This window comes from Periplaneta americana, chromosome 1 (assembly GCF_040183065.1).
Source record: "Periplaneta americana isolate PAMFEO1 chromosome 1, P.americana_PAMFEO1_priV1, whole genome shotgun sequence".
NCBI classification, from domain to species: Eukaryota; Metazoa; Arthropoda; class Insecta; order Blattodea; family Blattidae; genus Periplaneta; species Periplaneta americana.
The window spans coordinates 140,038,020-140,051,832 of NC_091117.1; the positions used below are offsets into that span (position 1 = coordinate 140,038,020).

The 13,813-nt window shown below is 33.7% G+C and overlaps 1 protein-coding gene across 19 annotated transcripts in view; it reads right to left on the bottom strand.

The window, feature by feature from the left end:
• Positions 1–13,813, bottom strand: part of LOC138701480 (bromodomain adjacent to zinc finger domain protein 2B-like) — a 1,224,400-nt gene that overhangs the window by 17,815 nt on the left and 1,192,772 nt on the right. For 18 of the 19 annotated variants that reach the window (XM_069828464.1, XM_069828446.1, XM_069828482.1 and 15 more), the window contains 3 exons: positions 7,615–7,736; positions 4,104–4,245; positions 781–911 (listed from right to left, as the gene is read on the bottom strand). In XM_069828464.1, coding sequence (XP_069684565.1) covers positions 781–911; positions 4,104–4,245; positions 7,615–7,736 — 395 coding nt within the window. Of the gene's footprint in view, positions 1–765; positions 912–4,103; positions 4,246–7,614; positions 7,737–13,813 lie in introns of all 19 variants that reach the window. The other variant, XM_069828542.1, reaches the window with a different exon arrangement.

The window sequence follows — 13,813 nt, forward strand, 5'->3', positions numbered from 1 at the left end:
ATATATATGTATACATCATAAAATGACCAAAGGAATGAGCATGGTTTGGGATCACATGTCTTGACACTTCTCTTTTTCTTTTTTAGTTAGTTATTTAATGATGCTGTATCATTAAAGCATTATTTAGCATTAATGGGATTGCTGATAGAGAGATGGTATTTGGCGAATGAGGCCGAGAATTCGGCATAAATTATTTGACATTCGCCTTGCAGTTGGAGAAAACCTTGGAAAAAACCTAATCAGGTAATCAGCCCAAGTGAGAATTGAACTCACACTCGAGTGCAACTTTGAATCACCAAGCAAGCACCTCGGCTGACTGAGCTATGCTGGTGGCTTGATATTTATCTTAATTTATCACTCTTCTTTTAGAAACTGTTTTATTAGAGTCGTCATTCATTTGTATTCTCATTCTTTATTATTTACAAAATGTTTCTCTTGTATCTTTCGTGTCCTTCTCGATTTGTCTTACAGATCCACAAAGATTTTAGTTAATCGTATCTGCAAGCACTCTAAAAAAACGCACGCAAACACATGTACTCACACATACACACCAGGATGTATCATCTGTAGCTGCATGTATTAATTAGTGCTTCTGTAGTGTTTAGTGCCAGTTTTGAAATTTTATTTTCTAAAAAATAAAATAAAATAAAACAAAAATGACGAACAGAATTAATTTGTCACAACATGAATCAAGCACAACCAAGGAACAAATGGGTGCACTATAACACCAACATGACTGGAGAAGAAATTTTGAGGGTGGCGTACTCCGTTTAGACTCACGTTGCAGGAGGGGGCTGATCGCTGCTCTCACTATCCTTCAATTTAGGATGTGTTGTTGAACGTCTTCCACTGCCTCGTTTCTTGGGCTGTTTTGCCTGGCATGTTGGACAGAACCACTTTCCCCTTGGCATCTGCGATAGAAAGATGTATACCACTCATTAGATTACTGCACAATATATATACGCAGGTTAGGACAAGAAATGGATGTCACTGTATTATTTTATTATGCACAAACAGCTTCAATTCAAATAGCCGTCATATTAAGTAAGAGTTTGTCAAATTATCTATTATCACAATCTTAAATATCCCTTTATTTGCCAAGACACAACATTTCCACTACTCAAGAATATATATATATATATATAGCATCACACTCAACCTTATCTCGTACACTCTCTCATAATCTTACTGTTTTGGACAGCAGCACAAGTGTATTAGACCAGACGGCAATTCAGAAGGTGGTCGGCTTCTACATTAGCCTGACCAGATTTTTATGATCCAGCAGGGGGCATCGGCAATTTCAAGAAAAATCACAAAAGCTTACCTAGTCACTCTCCATTGAAATATTACAGAAAATATATGTAACAGTAGATACAATGATAGAACTTTGCACACTAAATTTGTGGAGTATCTTAACGTTTTGAATTAAATGCATAAACACACGTAACTCCTTTATACAGATAATTATAGCCACTAAGAATTCAATTTCAGAACTGACGCATGCATGGAAGTCTTTCACAGAATATTGTACACACTGAACTCTAACACACACATTTTACAAGTACTTATCTGAAGAAGGTATATTTTTAAGGATCTGTTCATTCCCATATAGCTTCACACTAAGTTCTTCAAATGAGGAATGAAAGTTTGTTTTCACTTGTAGGTCTAACAAAGTTGTAACTGTTTCGGATATGCCACTGATTAAATGGAATTGATCTCAAAGAATTTATAAGCACAAAATTTCTTGGTCTGGAATTGGATAATCAAATGAACTGGAAAACACCATATATTTTTCTCGAATACCCCTCGCACTTTTTTTCCGAAACATGCAAGTAAAAAATACGGGTAAGCTGCTGATTCAAAATGAAGTTAGCAATACTATCTGATTTTCTTCCTGTGCAATTCCTAAGTTGGTAGACATGCCATTATCTTTCCGCACAGGTATTTCAATTATTGTCAACACTGTTAAAGTGTTTGGATGAGCAGTATAATGTATCAAAATCAAGTTCAAATGCAGTATAATGTATCAGAATAAAGATCAAATATGATAAGTGTATAATTTGTGCGTCTTATATTTTCAGTTATAAAAATCAGTACCACTGAAGATATGAGATTGCGATCTTTTATTTGCAACAAGAAACTTATAATTATCAAAGGTGTGGAGGAGCATGGAAATCGTGACGTGTGCTATTAGTGTTGCAGGCTATTGTGTAAATGGCCGATTAAGCAAGAGAAGATCATGCATGCACATAGGATAGGTTTGAAACGTAAAATGTATTTATTTATTGTTAACTGAAGTGTATTTGTGTTTAATTGTTTGTAATTTGTCGTGAATACATTTTGTTGATTTTTTTGAGCTCATAATAGGCTTTAAGGTCATTATATTCTAATAGTGATATAAATATCTGTAACATGGCATACTTTGTATACATCCATTCTATGTTTAAATATGGATTAATATTCTGGGCTAACCCATCTGATATTAAAATATAGTCTTTTTCTATAAAAGAAAGCCTTAACAATAATGACAGGTGTGCATAAAAGGACACCTCTATTTTTTTTTTTTTTTTTTTTTTTTTCAAAATTTGAAATAACAACTTTACCTTGTGAATACATTCCCTGATGACGTTTTATGTTGAAAATCAAAACACTTTTAGTAATAATCAGAACATTAATAATTTAATACAAGACGCAAATCAACCTCTTTTAGTCTCAGCTGTTATATAAAAAAGGAGTCAACTATTTCTGTACTACAGTCTTCAATGTACTGTTTAATTATCTTGAAGTTCTGGATGACCAAGGAAAAAAAGTTTAGAACAGAATTCAAGAATTTACAAAACTGCCCCTTATTCATATCTTCTACTCAACTGATGAACTGTTTAAGTGTTTATGCTTATAAACTGAATTAATCTGTTTGCTATGTAGGCCTATTGTATGTTTGTGTAATTTTGACTTGTTCTATATCCAAAGCAACAATGTTGATGTAAGATCTATGGAATAAAATAAATGAAATAAAAAATGAAAATCAACCTACAACTATACTTGACTAAACATCCGTAAGGATGCATGGTCTATATTGATCCATTTGACACTATTTCTTGTGTGGTAAAGTCTTAAAAGAAGAAAATTGTTAGGTTTGACTTGAGTAAAAAAAAAAACACTTTTGTGCATTCTTTCAAAAATATGCTCCAAATGATTTCATGTTGTTATTAGAGTAGAAATTACTATATTTCAATTGCTTCATAAAGAAAGGGCATCAGTCACATTTTTTTTCGAAATTGAGTTAACATTGAATTTCCCATCTTGAATATTCAACACATCGTTTTATCAAGAAAGAAAGCCAGTTCAACGTTTCCTTCATTGTTATATTGTGATCGGAATGTGAGCGTTTTGTAAAGGAAGGGTATCGGTGTGGACAGTTTTTCTTCATTTCCCACAACTTAGCTAAAATGGACTGATGCCCTTTCTTTATGAAGCAATTCATTTAATGTACCATAATTTTCGGAGAAACTGACTCACATGTCTTGAATATGATAAGAATTCTTAACTGTGTCAAAGGAATGATTTAATTCTTTGCAAAACATTTCTGCAGCCAGGACGGAAAAGATATTTAAATATTGCTACTATGTGCTAATGTTGTCATTCTACATACAGTGATAATGATAACTATTCAGGAAAATTTAGTGAACTTAGGCAGCTATAACAGGCCACTGAATATCACTTTAACCCAGATAAGCCCAACAATTTTTTGTGATAAAAATACAGTAGCACAATAGTTACTCTCAAAAATCGGTTAAATGATGTTGAAATAAACTGAAACAAGGAATGTATATTTTCTAAAGCTACAAATACTACCAACATTATCGCACAACTTATAAAATGTCCCTAACACCAACAATGACATAATATCCAAAGGCACTGCAACTGTCCTTAAAAAAGGACGGTGGGAAAATCTGGGTTAAAGCGATATTTTACAATCAACTACCTTCAATATATGTTCAGTTGATTTCAGAGGGAAATAATGTGGTTTCAATGTAAATCAGTTTAAGAAGTAATGCATCCAAATGCCTTTTTCTATTATCAAACTATCACCTGTTGTTTACCTTGGCAAGAGGTGGCTGGAGACAATCTGTATGGTATGCTCGAGGACACACGTCACACAACACCAGATTCTTGCCAACTTTCTTCCCACACACAATACAATTCCTCTCACCAGTTGCCTTGTTCATGCACTCGAAACAATACCTGTAACAATCTCCCTCATTGTAATAATAAAGCTCCTTCCAAATGAGAATACTGTTTTTCACAATTTCAGATGAAGATTGATATATAACATACATGTTTAGCATTTTGAATATACACATAATCCTATGCAAAATTAAGTACAACACTTCACAGATATTTTTATATACAACCTTTCATACATACCATATCGTGGGCTTACTGAAAAAAAGTCTGTAACTATATAGAAAAGCAATGAGACAACATTTTCCACGATATATTACCATTACTATGGTCACCATAGTAGTGTTTGTGGTGCAATAATCATAGTAATGATAATGAGAGTTGTGGTACAGTCCACGTCACCATTTTTGGCGTGTGAAATAAATAATGAGAACATTAAGTCAAGTGTTTTACCTTTGCCGCAGTCAGTCTGACTACTGTGTTTGACAAATGGCTGATATGTCGTGTACAGGAAGTGGTAGCATTCTCAGCGGCACTAGCAACATGTTCACAAACTGGGCACTATATTCTAGTGGTGATGGATAGTGTTGTTGATGAAGTAGATGACTGTTATAATGGAGGGGGAAGCAGAAGGAGCAGTGGTAATGTTTATATTATTATTGTTATTCAATTATTTAACGACACTATATCGACTACATTACATAGCAATGACGGAATTGGTGTCTGAGGGAAATTTGGCAAGATGAAGTCTAGAATTCGCCAAGGGATTACCTGCCAACAAGGGGCCTATTGCATAAAATGTACAAGTACTAGCGACAAATAACAATTTACCAATATGTGGATGACAAACAACAAGTGTTAGTAATTTGTGTTGCATAACACAATTTTACTAATATGTCATGACTAGCATAATTTTACAAGTGTCAAAATACAGCAAAAAAATAGTATTATAATACTAAAATCAATTTTAAGTATTATTTAATTTTGCAAAAATAAGAAAGACAATAGTAATCTATAATACACACAAAATATTCAACATTTGTGTCTCTCATTGTTGTAAAAATGTCATGAAACTATCTTCACACCATGTTTCTTAATAAATTAAGAAAAGAAAAGTATAGTAAAATCCCTCGTATCCAGCACTCAAATAACCGGCAATACCAAAACAATGGCACTTTTGCCTAGGCGAAAAAGAAAAGTTGGACAAAGATTTGAGTGGTTTTTGTGGATCGCACATGCCGCATATTGAGTTTACTCTTTACATCGTTCATACGTGAAAACAAAGACAGAAAACCCTGTTATGTCCCTGGAATAGATCGGGTAGCATCAATAAGTTGCCGCTTGGGCCTTGCAAACAATATACAGAGACAATATCTTTTGAGAGGGTGCTGGATGAGTCTAAATAGGAAAGTGTGAAATTCTCTGTTCCTACAGTGCATAAAAGTTTCATTTGTGTGATAAATAGCTTGAATTACTTGAGAAAATGAAGGGAGGAGTTAATAGATCCAAATTAATGAAAAAATATAAAGTTTGAAGTTCAACTTTATACGACATAAAGAAACAAGGCAGTCAACTTCGATGATTCATAAGTAACACTGAATCTACGAACGTTGAGAAAAATCGGAAAACTGTATATCAGACCCACTGTGAAGAATTAGATTGTGTTCTATATGAATGGTTCGCAATTAAAAGATGTGAGGGAATGTGCATTTCTGGGCTATAAAAGCCAAGGAATTGCACCAGAAAATGAAACTGCAAGGTGAGTGTGGCTTTTCTGTTGGGTGGCTTGGAATCCGAAAACTAGATGTGTCTGGAAAACAAAGGAGTACCAACGAAGTGACACCAGATCAGTTTATTAATCAGTTCCAGAAAATTGTGTCCAAGAGTAATGTTAGTGTGGAACAAATACATAATGCTGACAAGATGTCTTCCTACAACACTGGTGTGTGCGACAGAAACCTTGCCTAAGGGCTTCAAACAAAACAAAGATCGTTCAGTCAATAATCGAACCAAAAATTAGTGGTTTTTTGTGTTAAGTTATGTTTTAATAAAGAAAATCCACACAGTTTTATGTTATTTAGTTATGATCAAGTGACTGAGAAATAAGCTTCATATGGCTGCAGTTTTAACAGGTTGCATCATAAAATACGAACAGGTATTTTGTTAAAATACTTATTCAATTATCCGGAAAAATCTCGTATCTGGAACTTGCCTGATCCCATTGGTGCCAGTTAAGAGGGATTCTACTGTATATATTATTGGGAAGTTTTCTTCCAATTTGACGAAGGAAGTAAAATAAAAATAAATAAATAAATGGAAAGAACACCACACATATGCTCAATCAATTGGTCTGGTACCACTGACTGGAAATATACACATGTGACAATTTGGCCGAACTTAAGGGAGTTATGTACTCTATTTACATCTTATCTTTCAAATGAATATAATTAGTAATTTTCACATTAATATTTAAAAAATACGGTGTTTGATTACTATTAAAATAGTCTTCTCTTGGTTATAGACAAAATCCTCTGTGGTGCAGAATGTAAATAAGGCTCTGCAGTAGCAAGCAATCTCTCAAATTTAATTGTTGCCATGCAAAATCTTTCTTTAAAGTGGAACCAGCGCTGTAGTTGGGCCGGAACACAGTTCCAGTAAAAATAATATTAGGATTCCACAGTTCCAGTATAAATAATGCAAGAAACGACATGAAGCAATTTGAGGGTTTCTGAAATAGCCAAGTTCCAGTAAATTTTTTTTTTCAACTACAGCACTGAGTGGAACTCTTGAAAATCGATATTTATTCTTGTCCTAAATGTTCTCATCTAGCTACGTATGAATTCTTCTTCACTGTCACTACTTGAAGATTGACAACGTTATTTCTACACTTTGAAGAAAGTTTACCAAGCACAAAAAATGGTAGAAAATGAGCTCGCGTCTAACTATTTCACAAATGACAAATTTTTATGCAACAAATCATTGGTAAAACAAATTAAACTGTTAGTCATTACTAGTGCTTACCACTTATCGCTACAAATGTACCAATAAAGATTTATGAAGTGGAAATAACTAGTTTCTTACTTATTTACTAATTTGTCACAGTAAAATAGTAATATCAGCTTTATGCAACAGGCCCCGGGTAACCAGCTCAAGCAGTGATCAAATCCTCGACTGAGTGGGAGCTCCAGATCAGCAGGCCAATGTACCTGAGCTATACTGATGGTTGTGTTGAATGTTGGAAGAATGGTGCTGGTTAAAGTGATTTATATACTAATGTTCAAAAAATATTCGTAGAAGTCGAACCAGCCACCATTAATCAATATAAATACAAAATAGTTATATTTAAAAGTATTATTTCATTTAAAATGACAATTAATATGACCAGATACTTTATTAAAAACATCAGTAATTATAATAACATTTTCTTACCAGTCGCCATCTGGAATGTTCTCCATCTTAGGTTTGAAGCAGTATGTATGGTAGCCCTTGTCACAGCCATCACAAAGAAGCAACTTGTCTTCATTGTCTCCACTGTGACAGAACTGGCAGTTCTGCATTGCAATAAGGACATAAAGACACTATTGTGGAAAACATATCTTAATAATTACATCAAAGGAGGCAGACATAGGAAATGTGAATAAATTTTAAAGAGCTTAATGTTTAGTGAGTTAAAATCCTTTTGACTTTAAGCTCTGAAACATTTACAAACATTTCTGAAATTTAATACGATCTATTATTGTATTTTTAAAACTTCATTAATATGATATACCTCTCTAGATGGAGGCCACAATTTATAACTAATTATCCTAGATGGCATAATGATAGGCGAGGACATTAGCAAGCAGATAAATTTTCCTACTTTTAGATGCCAGAGGACATCACTGAAACATTGCCGAAGTAGCCATCTTGCACCTAAAACTGGTATCTGTAGGCCTACATTTCTACAAGATTGAATGAAATATTTTAAAATTTTGGATCAAAGTTAAAGATTTTGAGGAAAGTACTAAATTAAACCATTCTTAGCATCTCTATCATATCCTAATCATATCACTAAAATTTTATGAACTTCAATTTTGAACTCACATTTTCTATGCCTGAAGACTGGTGCATAATAAGTCACTCATTAAAAACAAATTGATTCATAAAATGTTACCACTTGACACTAAATTTATTGCTAAATTAATTCACATTCGTGTTGAATGAAAATGGCAAATAATACCACCAAAACTTCTGATTTCGTGAAATTCTCCTTAAAAACAATTTGAAACAGAAAAACCACTTCGTTTTTACTATTCCACTATAACTCATTAAATGAATTACTTGTGAGTACGCAATTTTATTTATAATTTATACATGCTAGAACAACATTATGCTAATTTATCGCCTAGAGAAAATAGTTAAAAACTAAAAGCTGGAGCCATTTATCAAACTACTTAACCTTAAAGCAAATGTGGTAGTTTACAAAGACAAGAAGTTTTTAATCATTGTTGCCAATGTCATCATCACAGTCACAGTCGCTATCACCATTTGCTATCACCATCATCTTCATCATATTTATTTATTTTTGCTTCCTCAAATTTTGAGGTTGCCCGTAGACAAAGCATACCAGATAATAATAATAAATTTGTATAATGAGTTAAATACAATGTTCAGTTAAAGACAATTAAAGTTTACAACAGTGAAAAATCTTGAAAAGTTCAATAATTAAGGTAAATAAGAGCAATAGTTTTTAAAAATTTGTAAGGAACCCCTGATAGTGGCAATAGTTATTTCTTTTAAAATATATGTTGGGAGGGAAAGAGATTTCCAAAATTTTCCTAGGAAGCCTGGAATTGTTCCTCTAGCGCCAATGAGTAGGCCCACTACCTCTATATCATCGAGTTCGTATTTTTCTTTACAATATGAAATGGTAGATGTATAAATGCTCTGCTTTTCTTGATGGACTTCTAAAGGCTGGGACTGATGGCTTTCAAACCTGATGGTTGGGTCAATAATATAACCTTTGCTTTTGTTTTTAAAGGCAATTATATCGATTCTTCTGTGACTTCCATTTTCTGCTAGGACGTGGCCATGGACTTCCTCGAAAATCTTGAAGTCATCATCTCTTAGTGCTGCAGCTATAATGGAGCGAATGTTATGATGACGCATATTCCTTAATAAATCACCATGAGAGCAGGATCCCAAAACGTGTGCAAGGGTTTCTATCTCTCTGTGGCAGCGCCTACAGAGGTGATCTTTTGAGATTATCACCACCATCATCCAGACCAGTGGTTCTCAAACTGGGGACCGCAGTCTCCTTGACGAAGCAGTTCCATGGGGACTGTGAAGGGGTCACTCAGTTGAAGTGTTGGGCTATTTGCGATTGTCCGTGTTTTTTTTTTCTTGATGAGATTTTATTTTCTAATTGATGCTGGTTATACTTTGGATGTTCTATTATCTTAATTAATAAGCCTATTTAATCTAGTTTTTAACTTTTAACATTAGAAAAGAAGAACTTAGCCCCATTTCCACAGCTAAACACATACATTGATAAAAATGAGCTTAATGTCAATGAAGATATCCTTGAGGTAATGAAACACCATGTATCAATTCTTAGTGAAGAAATTTCCTAATATACAAGAATTTGAAAAATACTATCGATTTATCAACAACCTGTTTGTACTCACCATTAGTGATGTCTTCAGAGGACAATTTAATTCAAGAACAATTGTTTTGATAAATGATGGGGATACAAAACATGTTTTCCGTGAAATGTGTTGTGATTTTTTGGACTGAAATAGCACAGTCCTACCCCGATGTTGCAAAGATGACTCTAAGAGTGCTGATTCCATTTGCAAGCACCTATGAGTGTGAGACAGCATTTTTCACACTACTTGTTAACAAAACAAAATCCCGAAACAGATTAGATGCAACAAATGGCATGAGAGTTGCACTAGCCAAAACAAAGCCAAACATAGAATGTAATGTTTGTCAAAAAATGTTTTAGTAACAGTAGCCTATAAGTTAATTTGAATTTTTAATTATTACTTTAAAAAAAAGGGTCCACGGGTTATTTAAAAATTTGTAAAAGGGATTACCACGCAATAAATCCTAAGAAGTTTGAGAACCACTGATCTAGACCATATAGACTGTTACAGTCTCAAGTAATTTCTCGTGTCCTCCTAAATTTCTATGCTTCTTTGTTGTAAGTGTTGAGCAAGTGGTATTGTAATTCTGTTCTTCTCCATTTTCTAGACAGGATATTTCCAATTTAATCTCAATAAATTAAAAATTGTTCTTGTAGAACCCATATATATGACTTAGAAGTGGGGAACCACAAGTTCTTTCCTCTAATTCACAATAATGTCCATAGACATTGAGGAGATCCATCTGGCTGTGATAGCTACCTATTTCATATTTCTGGTGCTATGGACTCTAAGGCTTATAAGGCTGAATGGAACCTGGCTCTATCAGGGCTGAGGCAGGATGACTCATCTGTCAGTGTCGGATTCACAAATGCCACCTGGGCTACCTATCGGACTTGCACAATCATCGCATATATAGAGTGCACCATGGGCCAAAGCAAGTCTAAGTGCAAGGATCCACTTCAGGTGCAACCCTCGACAAGCCAACAGGCACACTGAGAATTTAATGTTGAGAGCTATTTAGTTTTTATTAGCTTTGTGTGAGTTTTTGATTCACTAAGTAGAAAAGCTCATTGATATGAATGCCAGTCAACTGAAAAGGTGACAGATGCTACAATACACTTTAGGCATGATATAAAACAGCCAAGCCTACCAGTTTCCACATTTTACTCCTGCTCCACAACATGCTGGATACAGATTTCCTGCTTATTTTTTTTTAGTTTATTTAATGACGCTGCATCAACTACTAGGTCATTTAGCATCGATGGAATTGGTGATAACGAGGTGGTATTTGGTGAGATGAGGAGAGGATTCGCCATAGATTATCTGACAATCGCCTTATGGTTGGGGAAACCTCGGAAAAAACCCAACCAGGTAATCAGCCCAAGTGGGAATCGAACCCACACCCAAGCACACCCAGAAGGCAAGCATCTCTGCCAACTGAGCTATGCCAGTGGATTTCCACTTCTTGATTGTATTTCTTATGATCCTCACTAACCCAGATGTTACTAAATTTCGGACATCACAAAGTTTGAAAGTGATGATGTGTCTCGAACATAATCTTTCATATGGCTCCATATCAATTCTATGGGATAAGGAAGCAGTCTAGCTACTGTATGAGCTACTATAAATTTTGAAGTCATATTATCTATTACATATTTTTCGAATTGTTTCTGGCAGATCTTTACTAATTGTAACAATTTTAATTCCATTTTTCATTAGTCATATGTAATGTTTTCAGATACTGACCAGGAACTAACGCTTGCTCTATGCAACAATAATTGATTCAAAATATGTCAGAGTCTTACATTGTAGTATGAAGTGTTATCTATGATATAATTCTGTTTCAAGTAGGGGCAATATATTTTGAAACATGTCCTAGAAACATCACTTGTTGTTTCATTACAATAGTCACAACTTTCCTTTTATTCGAACACAAACTCGCCATAGTCCACAAAATCATTGTAATTCCTGATAGGCAACACAATTACATGTCTACCTTTCCATATTAGATTTTTAACCGTGTAGTTTTACCTAATCCAAATGCCTGTGTTATGGTTTTTATCTTCGAATCATTCCAGACCTTTGGCCCTCATTAACTCATACCAGCATCTCATCTGATAATAAGATGTACGTCCTTTCTGCCTCTATTTACGAATATTCTTTAAGTAATCTCTCTCCACACAGACATGTCGTCCCTGTCTAAATAACACTTTTCCTATTTCTACTCACAAATTCAAAACTAATGTTACAAATTAATAAATATATTGAATACCACTGCCTTTTCTCTAATGCTTAGCGGTTCTCTTTATTTATGTTTTATAACCTAAGAAGCTGGCACCACAATCACTTATGTTTGAATAGTTTACTTCTAATTAGATGAAAATTGCTAAGTATGAATGCAACTTAGTAGAAAAGGCATATTCGAAGCAAAATCAAACAGAAAAATTTTACATTTACACCAACATTTAAAATACAAAAATAATACTACGTAAATGTAATTGTTAAAAGTGTGCAGTTACAGTTGAGGACATCGCAATATTGAACTATCTGCATGTGTGCAGTCAAAACAAAACAATTCGTATATTATAATGGAACTATATTTCGAAATATAAACAAAACTATGAGCCACTATGTGCCTTTATTTATATCACTTCAAAACAATTCATAACAAATTTATAACAGTTTATTATTGACAGTTGTATGTTTGGACACATCTGTGCAGTAAGAGGAATTGCTGCTGTTGTATAATGATAACAGAGCATATTCGTTCCATTGGTAAGAAGAATTTTGCCAATATAAATAATGTATTTATCAAAGTGGAAAATACTTCTATAACTATTTGGAGTTGGACTCACATTCATTCGAAATAATTACATTATCCATATGTAGGCTAAATGCAAGTATGAATTCCTCAATCATCCTGTGTATGTATACCTATAAGAGTAGATAGGCCTACATAATTTTATACACATCTTATAAATAGACGAAGTTCTATTACATCAGAAATCTGAGTAAAATTTACGACAACGAATAGTTTACTTCTTATGAGATATTCACATTATTTTAACATCATTATTACAACATCGTCGTCATTGTCATTATCACTTCAATTTTAAGTTCTTTCAATAAAGAAAACGTTTGAACTTTTTAATATTCACATGTAATGATGAAAATTATGAAGCTGATATAATAAATGGACAACTGTATTAAAACATGACGATTTTACAGTATGGTAAACCAATCACTTCCATGAGTTTTAACAAAATGGAGTAGAGTAGATACTTCTACAAAGAGTAGCATAAAATCATCACGAACGTAACAAATCAAAGTGGTAACATAATAGTGAATCAATTCTTTAACTACTATAGTAATGTGTTAGTCATATACGTAATATTAGTTATCATTCAGAAGCATATATTTCATGCATTGTTACATCAACTGACGCATGAAAATTAAAGTGTCATTAAATCTACAAGATATTCATGCTAGCATGGCAGCCTTTGAAGAGAGAACTTGTTAAAATATATTGTGTACTTGTACCAAAACTATATAGATGTTAATGCTATTTGTTTAAAATAAGTAAAATTATCAGATGGTAAGCGAGCGTGGTAAATAAAAGCAAGGAAAGGAAGAAGGGAAGCCCTGAAATATATTTCTTCACACAAATCAGAAGCCACCATAGATGAAGCAGCATAATGAAGAAATCAATCTAATACAAGATCCTAACATTTTGTATCTTCTCAAATGCTACATGAATCTTGAGACTGTCATTGAGTGATTGTGTTGATATGTCGTTGTAAGAGATAAATTCAAACACTCTAGGTTTTGGGGTCGCTCAGAGGAGAAGGATAATGTGCATAATTCAAAGTAGAAATATAACTGCTTTTATGGTCAGTATATATCAGTACAGCAAACATTATTACTGTGTACAGTTAGTGAGGTTTAAAAAGGGCACGTCAGCTACTATGGCTATTTGCGACCGTATCTAAAATTCTTCACAA